Source organism: Saccostrea echinata, unplaced genomic scaffold, assembly GCF_033153115.1.
Source record: "Saccostrea echinata isolate AGI-Se365-2 ecotype Australia unplaced genomic scaffold, CSIRO_AGI_Sech_v1 ptg000056l, whole genome shotgun sequence".
Classification (NCBI taxonomy): domain Eukaryota; kingdom Metazoa; phylum Mollusca; class Bivalvia; order Ostreida; family Ostreidae; genus Saccostrea; species Saccostrea echinata.
Window position 1 is genome coordinate 2,086,181 of NW_026889805.1, and position 16,672 is coordinate 2,102,852.

A 16,672-nucleotide genomic window follows, 5' to 3' on the forward strand; every position below is an offset into this window, starting at 1 on the left:
TGGTTATTAAATGACATAGAATTAGTAAATTAAACATAATGTTACAAATTAGATGAGCTGAAATGTTAGTCAAGCCTTCAAATTTCTGTTGTTATGTACAAAGGGAGGTAATAAATCTAGAAAACAATTTTACTTGAATAATTAACTCTTTATCTAATGGGTGTTTTCTGTTTTGCACACAATTGATAATTAGGCATAGTATGTTTTCCTATCAATTATAGTCTGCATTCAACCTGGGGCCATCTTTATAAAAAAAAATTTGTTCTGGCCAAATGGTTCTTGAGAAGATTTTTAAAGAATTTTTCCTATACATTTTAATGCAAAACTTTGATCCCCTATTGTGGCCCCCCGGGACCTTGTTGTACAATTTAGAATTAATAGTACCTCAGGAAGCTTTAACATAAGTTTTATGTATTCTGGTCCAATGGTTTTTAAGAAGAGGATTCTTAAATAATTTTTCCTACATATACACTTTGATCCACCTCAAAACTGAATTAAGCTTCATTGCCTCATCTTTTAGAAAAAGTTCATTCCTTGAACTTGCAGCTGAATTTTGTTCAGTAGGTAAAATCAAAAAGTGGAAAGGAATCTTGTGTATGGAGATTAGAAAAAAATAAGATTTTGTCATTGCAGTTCCAGTGGAAGGTTACCTTGCAATGTCCATATGCTCCCTTCAGGAAGTGAATGGTTCCTCTGGGTAGAGAGTGAATATGGCTCCAGTCTAGAGCTACATTTCCATTCTGCATGTGATAGATGCAGGTTTCCAGAAACTCCAGTAGGTCCAATAAAATCTAAAACACAGATAATCAAAGATTATGAAGCTTACCTAGACAAATGTTATCTATAAGGCAAAGTCTCACACCAAATGAATGTTCAGGTAGAATATATCCCTAGATGCAACATGCAAGTATGGTTCGGGTAGAACTTAAGACTTTACTTGGGAAAGGATCTGCTCAAAATCTTTAACTGTTCAATCATCCGGAAAATGTTGGTAAGATGCAGTATCTGAAGCAGGTCTGGTAGTGTGCATACTTGGGAAAATTTACATTATAGTTACTTTGGTATAGACTTGCTCCAAAAACTGCAACCTGTTCAAGCATCCAGAAAACCTACATGTAGGTCAGATGCAGCATCCAAAGCAAGTATAGCAGCGTGAATATCTCTATGCATCACCCAGGATAGGGCTTATTAAAATTTTGGGGAGGATTTGCTCCTAAAACATTAACTACCTGGGTTAGTAGAAGCTCATCTGGACTTAGTCAAGGTGAGCTAAAGATTTAACAATGCTTTACAGGGTTGCGACTTTTCACAAGTACTACATATGTACATAAATAACCTTTTCAATTAAAATTCCAATTAATTGGCCTACTAATTTGAAATTGCAGGAGAGGTGGAATTTTTTTTTTACCTGTAGGCTTGTGTTGATACCAGGAATGCTGGATTTCTTGTCTGTGCTTTGTGTGTACTGGTGAATATCATCCAAAGCTTTGTCAAACACACCACACACCTGTGTCAAAACATAAGATCCTCTCCTTTAATTTTCTCCTTATTACAACAGATATAAATACACTGTAGGTACATGTATATGTAGAATACAATGTAATCTGAATTCAGGGGATAGCAGAGTGCAATCAGTCCCCTGTTACTACTTTCTTGATCATTAAGTTTTTTTTAAATTATTATCATGGATTGAAACTGATTTAAGGACCCTCTATATACTAAATCAAAAATTTTTGGGGGACACTGAGAAAAATATAGAGTATAAAGGTGTAGATATTGAGCTTGTCTATTTCATTTTCATACAACAATGTATTGCTGAAGAGAAATCACTGTTGTTTAGTTAAGTGGGGAAAACATATGCAAATGAAGTGTTCAATTAATTTATCTTGACCTATTAAAATGTTAAGAATGTTTGAATTGATTAAAAATTGAGTATTACACAGTGGATTTCAATCTATATCATTTAAGATCCAAGGACAAATTACTCTAATTGCATAAAAATACCACAGAATCAGAACTCTTTAGTGTGCATTGTATAGAGGGTTCTTACGATGAATCAAGTTGATTGAAGCATTTAGTTACCTCATCAATAAGTTTGCTAAAAAGCTTCTCCTCTGCTTGAATTGCTTCAACACATGGCAAGAAGGAATGGCATATAATTTTGAGAATTCCTGAAAATGAACAGATTTATGAAAATATGCTTAAAATCTAATATATAAAGTCCACTTTACATGGTAAATCCTGCACAACTACATTAATTTCATATTAATCACAACGTCATAAAGCATCTTCACCTACCAATCTGCTCCTGAACAATATTCACTTCTTGAAAACATCTCTGATAAAACAGTATAGGAAATGGTGTGTATTCACAGTTTTAGGACAGTAAAATGACCCCCAAAGAAATTGTTCTTGATCTTTGTAAATCAAAACATTCTTGTTATCTTAAAATGAACTTACTGTTTGAGGTCCCTGGTATATATGCTTTCTAAGCCTTTATAATATATTGTTGTAATTTATTAAAATTAATGGAAGGATACAATGAGTCTGGGTAGTGCTGTGTCCAGGTTGTCCTGACACTGGGTACCGTCCCAGCTGACCACAGTCTCCAGGAAGCTGGACTGGGACTGGGACATGGTCAGTCTAAAACAGAAAAAAACATCAAGTAATACAATCATAAACTACCAGTAGATTAGACAAAAGTTAATTCAATCCTTTCCATATCAATAATCTTGACTTTGATCTTTGTGATCAAAGAACCTCAAAATCCACTGATCAACGTCTTTCCATAATAACTAAGTTAGACTATATATTTTACAAATCATACACACCCAGCTCTTTACCAATTTGCTGTATAGTGGAGCCTCGTAAATTCATTATAAGCGTACTCGCTATAAGTGTGTTTTCTTGTAACACAATAAGTACAATATTTATGTTTTTATATTTACATTTCCAAATATTTTTTCTTAAGATTCTTTGCAAATTCGAATACTGTTCATTTTCTCATGAACTACCATGGATGAGCATGAATATCTCAATTGTTACATCATAATAACGTACTTGACGTCAAAACTATAGTGCAAAGTGTTTTGCCTTTAAAATGACAGTTGAATGGCGTTATTTGTGGCAACTCATCAGAAAACTCGCTTCATGAAATATGCCAGCGTGAAGCATCGTAGTTCATGTCCTCATGAATCTTCAAAAATTAAATTCATTTCTTAAACAGCTAACTCAAAATGAACAGACAAGTCATGTTCTAAATAAATTTATCAAGTGTTTTAGACAATTTTGAATATCAAATTCACATGTGATACGTGCAATGAAACATAACTAATCCACAGGTTGAAAGGCTGATTTCATTTCTAGAAATTTTTAAAATATTCTCCTTTCCATTTCCATATTTTATAGTTTTCATTTCCGACATTCATAAAATACATGTAGTACTTTTCTGCAATAAACCCAAACTGAAGACTTTCCTCAATTTTATCTCCAAATAATAAGTTTTGCTTAGCTTTTAAAGAAACTTAATTTAACCTTTGTTCTCCTATTAACTTCCTACAATGTCCAGGGATCCCAAGTCCTCTCATGGCCTTGAGACCCCTAGTGACAAACTTCATTTTTTATGGGCTGACCGCAACAACGTCTTCTGGAGAAATTATAAATCCAGATTTTTTTTCATATCTCGACCAATCACATTAAAGGTCATAGGAAACGATTCTTAACACTAGGTTTTCACTTTTTAAACCTAAAGCTATATATGAAAGAATGTTAAATTACGAGTAGTAATATTTTTGGGCCTTTGTTCTACTGAAAAATAGAGGTGAAAACTTTTTCACTTGTTACTTTTCTTACCCGCTTATCTTTCTTGATTTTGTGGTTTTATGACGTCACAAGAGCCCACTGATGTAAACAGAGCATTAGACTAATGTATTTCTACCATATTTTATCTAGTTAATTTAAGCTATTTTTGTAAATATAAATGTGTCTATGTGTTCAGTGAGTTATCTGAGTTCGTAGTTAGGTCAATTCAGTTTGAGCGAGTCGTTAATAAGGCACGGCAACTCAAAACTGGAGCTTTTTTATTGGAGGATGATCCTGATGAATATCCTATATAAAATTACGCTTAAATTAAGCTACAACTTCGATTACATACTCTACATCAAACCTTTAGAAACAAAAAAATATTTCCCTGTTTAATACACATATACGACATACCAAGAGGATTTCATCGTCATTAAAAAGCTATTAACTCGTTTTTTATTCCAAGAAAAATTGCATAATGCAACATAGAATAGAACAATTTATTAAAAGTGACCTTTTCTGCTTAGAATAAAAATTTTGATTAAGCCTATAATATTCTATTAAAGAAAGATATATATGACACGTATGTGGGGATTATCCCTAACGTGATTCCCAAAAATAAACACGTGGGCCAGTGGTATTGAATTCCATGATAAGCGCGAACCATTGAAAATGTCAGCATCTTTGAAATTTTGTTTTCACCGATCCGAAACACACATATTGCTGTAAAAACGATATAGCAATAGATTCCCTGAGTTTATGACATGATCGTATTCTTCTATAAAAAAAATATACATATATTTAAAGAAGAAATGTTGAACCCAGAGCAAATGAGATTGTTACGATGCCGATACTTTGTGCAGTCACGGTTTGACTCGACAATATCGATTTTTGAAATACTCTGTATGTAGTAGTAAACAGTACAGTCCGTGATCAGTTTGCAAATCCATCCATCATTTGCGAGGCTACAATTTTAATAGTAATGTTCTTTTTAACAGGTAATAAAACTTTTGAAATTATATCCTTTACAGAAAAAAAAACGTAAATATAATTCACACTGGAAAAATAAATAGGTTTGTATATGATGATACTAGTAAGTACTGATCTTTGATAAATATTTTATCAAATTGACGGGAAAGATACCTATCTTTTTTTGTATTTTATGTATTAAATTTTACAAAATTAAAAAAAAAATGTCGATTTCTAATTCATTCAATATCTACATTTGGTAGAATCCCTATTCTTCATAGAAATATTTCCACATGTTAGAGCTGCCTTTTTTTTTAATGCATAGGTCTACATGTTTAAACATCGTTTGTACTAACTCACATATATACAAGTTTACGTATAGTTCTAGCCAGAGTTGTTTTTAACCCATCTGCAGTGTGTTTAAAAATGACACGATCGGGTATATTGGTGGTGATGTTGTACATGAGTAAGTGTATATAAAGACAGTGTCAAAAAACAAGAATTGATTAAATTGTATAAAACAGTAACACAAGAAATTTTTTTCTTGTTTTTTTTTTTAAATCCATGTGATACTACACAGCAGGTACGTATTGTTTGTCAAGAAAAGTGTCATACTGACAGTGTTGGACTCTGCCGTTGTAAAAGTAAAACTAGGTTGTAAATAAATGATTTCATTAAAACAACTGCCCTGGTTATGAAAAATGAATTCATTCTCACTCGCGCTTTCCCTTCTTTCTATCTTCCGATCGCTTTATTTTTTTCTCTCGATAGATCGAAGTGTCAAACGTTGAAAATGATAACATTTTGACTGATAAAACATGCAAATATCTTGCAAATATGCAATGGAATTTTTAACAAGAGGCCCAGGGGCCACATCGCTCACCTGAGCACTGTGGTTAGGAAAAAAGGAAAAATCAGTTTAGTATTGAAAAGCTTAAATGCATAAATGGTCCCAACCTACCCCTAAAAGGGAGTGGGGGGGGGGGGGGTATGACTTGAACAAAATTAAATCTACACTGCTTACATAATTTTTTGACTATGACTTTTTTCTCTACAAGTTTGAACTTTCATTGTGGCCCCACCCTACCCCTGGAGGTCATGATTTGAACAAATTTGAATGTACACTATCTGAGGATGCTTCCATATAAATATTACAAACCGTGGCTTTGCTGTTCTTGAGATTTTTAAAGGTTTTTCTTATATATTCCTATGTAAAACTTTGAACGTTCATTGTGGCCCCACCCTACCCCCAGGGGTCATGATTTGAACAAACTTGAATCTACACTACATGAGGATGCTTTCAAAAAAATATATCCAATCAAAGCTTTGCTGTTCTTGAGAAGAAGATTTTTGAAGATTTTTCCTATGTACACCTATGTTAAACTTTGATCATCCATTGTGGCCCCACCCTTACCCTGGGGGTCATGATTTGAACAAACTTGAATCTACACCACCTGAGGATGCTTCCAATATAAATATGACCAATCATTGCTTTGCTGTTCTTGAGAAGAAGATTTTTCCTATATATTCCTATGTAAAACTTTGATTGTCCATTGTGGCCCCACCCTACCCCTGGGGGTCATGACTTGAATAAACTTGAATCTATACCACCTCAGGATGCTTCCAAATAAATATGACAAATCATAGCTTTGCTGTTCTTGAGAAGAAGATTTTTGAAGATTTTTCCTATATACTCCATGAAAACTTTGATTGTCCATTGTGGCCCCACCCTACCCCAAGGGGTCATAATTGGAACAAATTTGAATCTACACCACTTGCAGATGCTTCCATATAAATTTGACCGATCATGGCTTTGCTGTTCTTGAGAAGAAGATTTTTGAAGATTTTTCCTATATTCTCCTATGTTAAACTTTAATTGTCATCCATTGTGGCCCCACCCTACCCCCCAATGGTCATGATTTGAACAAACTTGAATCCACACCACCTGAGGATGCTTCCAAATAAATATGACCAATCATATCTTTGCTATTCTTGAGAAGAAGATTTTTGAAGATTTTTCCTATATATTCCTATGTAAAACTTTGATTGTCCATTGTGGCCCCACCCTACCCCAAGGGGTCATGATTTGAACAAATTTGAATCTACACCACATGAAGATGCTTCCATATAAATATGACCAATCATATCTTTGCTGTTCATGAGAAGAAGATTTTTCCTATATATTCCTATGTAAAACTTTGATCGTCCATTGTGGCCCCACCCTACCCCCCGGGGTCATGATTTGAACAAACTTGAATCTACACTACCTGACAATAATTCCATATGAGTTTCATCTTTCCTGGCCCATTGGTTCTTGAGAAGAAGATTTTTCAATAATGCCATTAATTTTTTGCTATTTCATAATTATCTCCCCTTTGAGGAGGGAGTGGCCCTTCATTTGAACAAACTTGAATCCCCTTTACCCAAGGATACTTTGTGTCAAGTTTGATTGAAATTGGCCCCGTAGTTCTGGAGAAGAAGATGAAAATGTGAAAAGTTTACGACAACAACGACGCCGACGACAGACAACGGACAAATTTTGATCAGAAAAGCTCACTTGAGCCTAAAAAGATGAGCTAAAAAGAAATACTAGCCTGTTTGAAGATCGTATATTTATACAAGGTTTTAGCCATGATTATGATATTCATTAAAATTAAGCTGCAAAATGACATGATAGTTTGTAAACATTGCATAGCTTTGAACAGCGACTGTGCCTTACTGACGTCATATGCCAAGGGAGATAAGCAACGTTTGTCAAAGTGAATTTTCATGACTGAGTAATTTTGATCGACTGTGCTGTAGCTATCTTGCGTAAAAAATCCAAAAACAACTTCAGTCTTATTTTACCAGCTCAGATGAACTTATTCCCGTATGTAACTCAATATGTTCAGGTAATTGTCTCCTATGACCTTTAAGCCTTGCGGTGACAAACAACCTATAACCTGCATTGAGGTACCAACTGCATTCTCTCTGTTAACATTTTCTGTCTACTTAATATGAAAGCCCCAGTTTGATTGGTTCTTCTGAATGAAAGCAAGCCCAGATTTTCTTTATTATTTTTATTTCTTGTTAGTCACAGTAGAAAAGGGTAGGTTATGGTGTATCATTAGTTCATACAATGAAAAATTACTGACGTCACTGATAGAGCTGAAACAAATGTTCGAATATTTGCAAATGAATAGTAGATGGCGAATATTCGAATGGAAATTTAGCATTCGAATATTCGGTATCATAATTTATACTTCAATGTTTACTTTGTTGATTAAATTATTATATTGGTACTTTAATGATGAAAACTTATAGTATTGATAAGGATTTAGCGCGACTTTATCCTTTCGATGCTCCACATGAACTGTTGACTACCTCTTGAGATTTTATTAGTGTTAGAAAGTACAGAAATATAATTAGAAATCAAAACAAAGAATGCACATAATTTTTCTTAGTGTAAATCCTTTTGAATATACGCTCAAGAAAATTCATTTTCATAAATTCATATTGAGTGTAATTCAAGCCTACCAATTTTATCACCGATTGTTTGCATGGCCCACCATTTCCATGCATTTTTCTATCACGGGTGTCACTAAATCACAAATGTGTTTTCTTTTAAAAAAAGAAATAATCCTAAAAACTAATTATCGACTTTGATTTTTTTTAAACACATTTATTTTCAGACTGACCTCTTAATATGTTACAAGCATGTTCAGTAATGCGTAATGTGAATACCCTGATAACACACTTGGACTTTCGCACTTCCGACTTTTTCTACAGCATGTTTCTTTCTTACTATCAAACTGTGACTTTTCTGTATTTTCCATGCATAGATTTTTATAAATTTTAGCATGTAAAGATAGTTTCCTATTTTAACTAGTACGTAAATTTACACATTTCCCCACCAACCTAACCTTGCGTGATATAGGGTCGATACTGTAAATTGGGGCAAGATCCGCACCACTGAAAAATATGAAATCATAGCATGTCACTGAAAATCAATAGATAGTTTTCAGTAGGCCCAAATTAGCAAGAGTTATTTCCCGTTGGCGGCCATATTAGAGGTCAACATGCTCATATTCCTTCAATATTCAACCAACTTTAACTTTTTATACTGGCCATTGTGAGGTAGGAAGCACTGTTTTTCTGAAAAATATACATTTGCTAAAGCTTCCTTTACTTCATAATTTTTATTCTATAAAGATTTTCCCCCAAATATTTCTTTTACACCCTCTTAGATTTGGTAAGACAAAGAGGAAAAATTACAAGGTTGACCACCAAGATGGCGGCCAAGGGAAATAACTCGGAGAAAAAATATGTCATATGAAAACTATCAATTACTGTAAACCAACTTTTATTCACGTGCGAGAAATATTCGCGACTTCTGCGATCTATTTTAAATAGAGAATATTAATCGCCGCAAATTATTTATTTTTCTTTGTTTTTGTAGAGAATGTGTCGTCAGTCGCGAAAATTCATCGTGGCGGACTGATTTCAAACTGAGGAATTGCGAATAAATGTTGACGCGAATAATAGTTGGTTTACAGTAACTTCCAGAACAATTTTGTTTTAAAATTTCACATACAGAATGCAGATTTCAAAAAGAACTGAAACATATCTGAAAGTGACAACAGAACCATTGTTCTATGGTCACCATTTGTTTTTTCTGTTTAATTTGAGGAGAACTTTTAACAATGGGCAGTTTAACAACAAGAAACTATATCGTTATAAGTTTTATTATTAATATATATGTATACAAATTTTCTTTGGTCTGCAAATGGTATAGGTATTATAACATCTTATAAAGATATACTTTAAATATAACATCAATGAATATTCGAATATGAATCAAATAGTACTCCCGAATATTACAATATTGATTTTTGGTATTCGTTTAAGCACTAGTCACTGATTTTTTTATGGTGTCATTTACAACAACTGCTAATTGAAAGTTGCAAACAATCGCTACATTCACTAACTGTTAGATTTGTTCATTCATCATTGGTAGAATACCTATACAGAGTTCAGAGGGCCTGGGTTGGAGTCTGGTCTGGTCCGGGGTTAGGGTTTATAGGCTAACCCTGGTCCGTTGCATTTTCTCTCTTTTTGTTAAACCATAACGTTATTATGAAGGAGAGTTAATTTTAATACTCATTGTATTTCCTTTTTGTATGAATTCCTGTGTATCTGCCATCATCGTCCAGAAATCTTTTAGTTAAACCATGACGAAAATAAGTTCGGGCTCGATATTGAACACTGTTGAACGCTTTTTGAGAAAATTAGTTTTAAAAAATCAAATAAAAAAGATCAAAATAAAATTTCCAGAGAAAATGTTTAATATAAATCAACCTTAAAATCTTATTTCTTACCCGATATGCTTTTTACTCAGTTAACACATCTTTACATGACTTTTGCTGAATGTTAAACTTGGCGCGCAGACATTTCAAGGCTTCTTCCCTTCTGTTGTTTACGTCCATAACTTCCGGTAAAGTCCATTTTGAAAAGGGGTCTTTTGAGGTTAATTTGTTTATCACTGAAAGATTGTCATTCAATTTGAAAATAATATTAATTTCCTATCTTACATAGGAAGTTAATATTTAGTAAGTTATTTTCTTGTTAAGTTCAGTAATAGTTATTATGCCTCTTTTTCTTCCCTCAATAAAAACCTAACACCCCTCCTCTAGGTAAGACCAAAATTTAGCGGGAACAATCATTGTCGAAGGTCTTGTGGAAAGAAAGACGATGCCTGGGAAAACGATACCACCGATCACGACAGAAATCGTGGAAAAGTAAGACAATGTGAGATTTGCGCCTGATTTTACATCATAAGCAATTTACATTGCAATTTTATTTTTTTACAGGCTGAAAGAGCTGGAGGAAGAATTTCAAGATGGTGATCTTACAGAAAAGGTAAACAAAACAGAATGTATTTTCTACATCATCATGGAAACTTTAAAAATATTTTGTATACAATATAAAGCATTAATGAAGTTAAATGACAACTTCCAGAAAGTAAAATCTGTTGGAAGATGAGTCTGCACAATCTCTTTATTTTGTTATATAGCTTGAATTAGCTATGGCTTTTTTAAGGTAATCAGAATAGCTTGATTTAGCTATTTTATCACACTTTTTAGCTTACCTCGACGAAGTCGAGATGAGCTTATGCTATACCATAAGCGTCAGCATCCAGGTTAAAGTTTTAGGAGCAAGTCCATTCCCAAGTAACTATATATAAGCTCTACCTGGACCAAACTTGCATGGATGATGCATCAAGGGATGGACACTACCACACTTGCTTCGGATGCTGGATCTGACCTAGATTTTCCAGATGAGTGACCAGGTTAAAGTTTTTGGAGGAGGTCCATTCCCAAGTAAATATAAGCCCTACCTTGACCAAACTTTCTTGGGATGGACACTACCACAATTGCTTCGGAAGTTGGATCTGACCTAGATTTTCCAGATGAATGACCAGGTTAAAGTTTTTTGGAGCAGGTCCATTCTTAAGTAACTATAAGCCCTACCTGGATCAAACTTGCATGTATGATGCATATAGGGATGGACACTGACACAATTGCTTCGGATGCTGGATCTGACCTAGATTTTCCAGATGAGTGACCAGGTTAAAGTTTTTTGAGCAAGTCCATTTCCAAGTAACTATAAGCCTTACCTTGACCAAACTTTCATGGATGATGCATCTAGGGATGGACACTACCACACTTGCTTCGGATGCTGGATCTGACCTAGAATTTCCAGATGAGTGACCAGGTAAAGATTTTTGAGCAGGTCCATTCCCAAGTAACTATAAGCCCTACCTGGACCAAACTTTCATGGATGATGAATCTAGGGATGTACACTAACCAACCTACTTTGGATGCTGAATCTGACCTAGATTTTCCACATGAGTGAGTTTTAGCCATATTTTAACCAAATTAGCATGGATGATGTATCTAGGGATGGAGACTTCCAGACTTGCTTTGGATTCTGAATCCGACCTACATTTTCCAGATGAGTGACCAGGATAATTTTTTGGAGTATCTATACAATATTATGGCCTGTTATGATTAAACTTGCATATATGATGCATCTAAGGATGAAAACTTCTAGACTTGCTTTGAATGTTTGAACTGACCAAAATTTTCTTGATTAGTAAACAAGGTTATAAGTTTTTTTGAGCAGGTCTATTTACAAGTAACTATAAGTCCTACTTAAACCAAAGTTGCATGGATATTGATCTTGGGATGTACACTAACAGGGATAGACATTAACTTCCAGATTCACTTGCCCTTCGGGCAAGTGATCTCAAACTTTGACTTGTCCGAATGCAAAACTTTGTTGCTCAGAATTAGGAAAGAACTTTTGAAAAGAAGAAAATTATAAATTACTGTAAATGTTATTACAACAAAAAATGTGACCAAATACACTACTGTCAATTTGGCAAGTTGACCTGAAAAAAAATTTTGATGCTGCATCTGTACATAAATATATACGACTGTACTTGTGAATTTAACCTTTTAACACACACTTTCATGCAGCAATAACCTTCCGTTTCCTTTTCATAAAATTCATATTTTTAAAAAATTATTTTTGGCCGGATCCTTTTGTGAATCGTGACTTTCGGAGATAACTGTGAATCAACGCTAAAGGAAGATAGTTGCTACGAAACATACATCTTATCTTGATCAGGATACATCGTGGTACACTGTACTTATATTCTGTGCGTGAATAAATAATCTAATTTCCTAATAAGAGGTTAACAAAATTTTGTTACACGGAGAGCGTATTTACTATGAAAGAAAATAACGAATCCGATTTTTAAATGAACGGACAGAGCGGTATAACCCAGCTACCAAGGAATTCCGAATGCAAAAACATTGTCATCCAGGTGCGTGTGGATGTTCAATTTATTGTGTTATTTATAAATTAATGTAAACTAAATAAATATGTACATTTGTATGAGAAAACTTCACTTGCCCGATCGGACAAGTACATCGACAATTTCATTGCCCGAACTGAGAATTTACTTGTCCCGGGCAATCGGACAACCGTTAATGTCGATCCCTGACTAACTAGAAAAAAAATATGAATGATGTGAAATTTGCCTTGCTTATAGATAACATTTGTCAAGGTGAGCTTCGTAATCTTTGATTACCTAAGTTTTCTTAATTTAGTTATTTTTCAACATGTACAAAAAGTCGCACCATGTGCAGGGATAGTCATTCAGCCTTGAACTCTTCTGAAAACAATGTATTTAAAAAATCGCTAATCAAATTGCATCTTCTTCAGAGACTTTGTACTCGAAGTTCTAAAAGTTTTGGGGCTATATAAAGCAATTGATTTGTGACCACACAGTTACTTCTTGAATGAAATTATAAAGGAGGTTAATTCTGGTCAACAAGTTAATTGATTGGTAATAATTCAGCACAATGTGAAGCAATCATACTTATCCATACCTAAACGAACAAATGTGGTAACAGTTTTCCAAACAATGAAAATACATCTTTTACTTAGAAAGTATTCAAAAGCTGCAGTGTTAGAACTACATGTAGCTTTGATTTGGGTTGCTTTTTTTGAAAGTCCATAGTACATATATGAATATGCGAATATTTGCAACTTTCTGTGTTTAAATCTTACAAAAAACATTTTTGAGAGAAACGGCATAGAAATAGCTTTATCAAGCTATTCTGAATAGCTCAGTAAAGCAATATAGGTAATTCAAGCTATATAGCTAAATCAAGAGATTGCTGGACCTGATAAATGGGTGTACACATATGTAACTTTCATTTGATACTTCAGGGATACTGGAAAAAGAAATGCAAGTTATTTGATGGCTATCTACCAGAGGATGTCAGCAAGATTATTACAGGACTGGAAAAAGGACTGAAAGAAAACATCATTACTGAGGTAAGAGAAGAAATTGATAACAGATTCAACACAAAAAGGGATGAGACCTCGCATCAAACTTAGTTCCTGCGCCAGGGAAGCAGAGCAAAAAGTATAATATTTGGAGAAAACCTTAGAAAAAAGTTTTTGATGGGTTTATTGATCAAAAGACGCAGGTGCAATTATTTTTTTGTAGAATGACTGGGAAAGGGCTGGGGTTATTGATGTTCATGTTGGTTTAGGTAAATAACGTAGCATTGCATGGGAAAACTTTTGGAAATCTGAGGAGGGTAGAGAATGGTGTCTGAACTGTAGGTTTTCTTTAATTCGTAGAAGACTTGGAGGGAAAGGGCAGAAATAATATCTGTTTAACTGATGTGTAATCATTCTGTAGAATTGTATTCATTTTCTGAATCACGAATTTTAATGCCTTATTTCTGCTGAAGTGTTTGAGGAAGTGTGTGTCTGAATGAGACCATTCTTTGTTTATTATTTAGCCCTCTGTATTATTTTAAATAGATTGCTTACTTATTAGTCTGTATTATTTTAAATCAGTTTCTCTTTACCACTGCAGAAGGGATATTTCAAGAATCTAAAGAAGGTGTTTGATAAGGTATATGATAGTGAGAATGGGGTGATGATCGAGACAGAGGGATCGAGCAAGAAGACGGGGAATGGACTGATGGACTGTGAGAATGGTGACCACAGGAACGGAGATAAAAGTGATCACGGCAGCAGAGACAAAGCTTCAGAGGAGTTCTTGGAGACCAGGCCTGTAGATAAGTCCAAACCTGATACCAAGCTTTCAGATGAGCCCGGAACTGATACCAAACCTGAAAATGAGTCCAAATCAGAAGCCAAAAATGGAGACACATTGAAAGATGAAGAGTTACAGGCTGGAGATGATAGTGGGAGGAATGAGGTGATTGTATAAGTATTGAAATCTTTTATCTGAAATTGCTCCCAATGTGAATTAATTCTCATGTATCAAAATTTCTTTGCAGGAAGAGATGGAGGTTGAGGAGAGTAAAAGTAAGTTATCATTTAAATTCTACTTTGCTTTTTAGCTCACCTGAGCCAAAGGCTCAAGTGAGCTTTTCTGATCAAAATTTGTCCGTTGTCTGTCGTCGTTGTCGTAAAATTTTCACAATTTCATCTTCTTCTCCAGAACCACTGGGCCAATTTCAACCAAACTTGGCACAGAGTATCCTTGGATGAAGGGGATTCAAGTTTGTTCAAATGAAGGGCCACGCCTTCTTCTAAGGGGAGATAATTGCGAATTCATGAAAAATTTATGGCATCTTTCAAAAATCTTCTTCTCAAGAACCACTGTGTTAGAAAGTTTGAAACTTTTGTGGAAGCATCCTCAGGTAGTGTAGATTCAAGTTTGTTCAAATCATGACCCCCAGGGGTAGGGTGGGGCCACAGTGGGCTATCAAAGTTTTACATAGGAAAACATAGAGAAAATCTTCTTCTCAAGAACAACAAAGTCTTGATTGGTCATATTTATATGGAAGCATCCTCAGATAGTGTTGATTCAAGTTTGTTCAAATCATGACCCCCGGGGGTAGGGTGGGGCCACATTGGGCGATCAAAGTTTTACATAGGAAAACATAGAGAAAATCTTTAAAAATCTTCTTCTCAAGAACAACAAAGTCTTGATTGGTCATATTTATATGGAAGCATCCTCAGATAGTGTTGATTCAAGTTTGTTCAAATCATAACCAGGGCCTAGGAAGGGGCCGCGCCATGCGCCATATGCGCATACTGTCGAAAAATGGTGCAATGAAATAATGGTGCGCAGCGCCATGTGGCGCGCCCCGCAAAATGCGGGTATGCATATTTTATTATTTTGTAAGTTCGTCACAGTCCGCCCTTTCTGTATTCTTCATTGAAGTTAGATGGAATCTGTGATGTATTATATAATAAAATCGGAACCATCATTCGGCATATTGACATCCACTGGCAAAGAAACATTTTTTTTCATGTCATTCGATTCTTAAGTGTCAAGTCGTTTTCGATGGTTGACCACTGACAGCTTTTCGAAAGTCACGCACATGGAAAATTTATATACCTTACAACACAGGGGTTTGCTCCCGGCGTGTAATAATTATTTATTAAAAATCATATTCGGTAATACTAGTATTACCGTATATGAATTTTTTTTTTTTTCATAAATAATTATTACACGCCGGGAGCAAGCCCCTGTGCTTACAATGAAAAACCTTTTCAACGAAGTCCACTTATTTTAGCCTGTCCCGTGATCTCTAAATCAGCATCGTTAAAAATGGTGCTTCTAGTTTAAATATAATTTTTCTAAATACTAGTTGGTTAGAATTTAGATGACGATTGACTGAAGTTCTTAGAAACGGAAAAATCATTTGCACTAGTCAATGTCATATGACTTGTCAATTCCTATCGCATTTTTCTTTTTAATTTTCCTAAATTTTGTTGTCAGAGATATATGCATTACCCCATAGCATCATACTATGATTTATTTTAGAATGGCCCCAATATATTTCCCCTCGGCCCCTTAAATTTCAAAATGGCCCCATCATTTTACAAACAGTGGGGCCATTGGCCCTACCTGTTGCTTGACCTTCCCAGGCACTGCATAACCCCCGGGGGTAGGGTGGGGTCACATTGGGCGATCAAAATTTTACATAGGAATACATGGGAAAATATTTAAAAACCTTCTTCTCAAGAACAACTAAGCCAAGATTGGTCATATTTATGTGGAAGTATCCTCAGGTAGTGTTGATTCAAGTTTGTTCAAATCATGACCCCCAGGGGTAGGGTGGGGCCACAGTGGGCGATCAAAGTTTTATAAAGGAATACATGGGAAAATCTTTAAATATCTTCTTCTCAAGAACAGCAAAGTCTTGATTGGTCATATTTATATGGAAGCATCCTCAGATAGTGTTGATTCAAGTTTGTTCAAATCATGACTCCCGGGGGTAGGGCGGGGCCACAGAGGGCGATCAAAGTTTTACATAGGAATACATGGGGAAAATCTTTAAAAATCTTGTTCTCA

General features: G+C 34.8%; 2 protein-coding genes across 3 annotated transcripts in view; one reads left to right on the plus strand and one right to left on the minus strand.

Moving 5' to 3' along the window:
- The window catches only part of LOC133173224 (FIGNL1-interacting regulator of recombination and mitosis-like), a 46,577-nt gene extending 36,371 nt beyond the window's left edge, over positions 1-10,206 (minus strand). For both annotated transcript variants that reach the window (XM_061308201.1, XM_061308200.1), the window contains exons 1-6: positions 10,128-10,206; positions 2,541-2,643; positions 2,299-2,338; positions 2,083-2,171; positions 1,409-1,507; positions 651-791 (exon numbers count right to left, since the gene is read on the minus strand). In XM_061308201.1, the coding sequence (XP_061164185.1) occupies positions 651-791; positions 1,409-1,507; positions 2,083-2,171; positions 2,299-2,338; positions 2,541-2,636 (465 nt within the window). In that variant the 5' untranslated portion in view covers positions 2,637-2,643; positions 10,128-10,206. The remainder of the gene's footprint in view (positions 1-650; positions 792-1,408; positions 1,508-2,082; positions 2,172-2,298; positions 2,339-2,540; positions 2,644-10,127) is intronic.
- A 268-nt stretch (positions 10,207-10,474) lies between these two features.
- The window catches only part of LOC133173694 (DNA (cytosine-5)-methyltransferase 1-like), a 44,117-nt gene continuing 37,919 nt past the window's right edge, over positions 10,475-16,672 (plus strand). Inside the window, exons 1-5 of the mRNA XM_061308692.1 lie at positions 10,475-10,547; positions 10,620-10,668; positions 13,552-13,659; positions 14,213-14,560; positions 14,643-14,670. Coding sequence (XP_061164676.1) covers positions 10,501-10,547; positions 10,620-10,668; positions 13,552-13,659; positions 14,213-14,560; positions 14,643-14,670 — 580 coding nt within the window. The 5' untranslated portion in view covers positions 10,475-10,500. The remainder of the gene's footprint in view (positions 10,548-10,619; positions 10,669-13,551; positions 13,660-14,212; positions 14,561-14,642; positions 14,671-16,672) is intronic.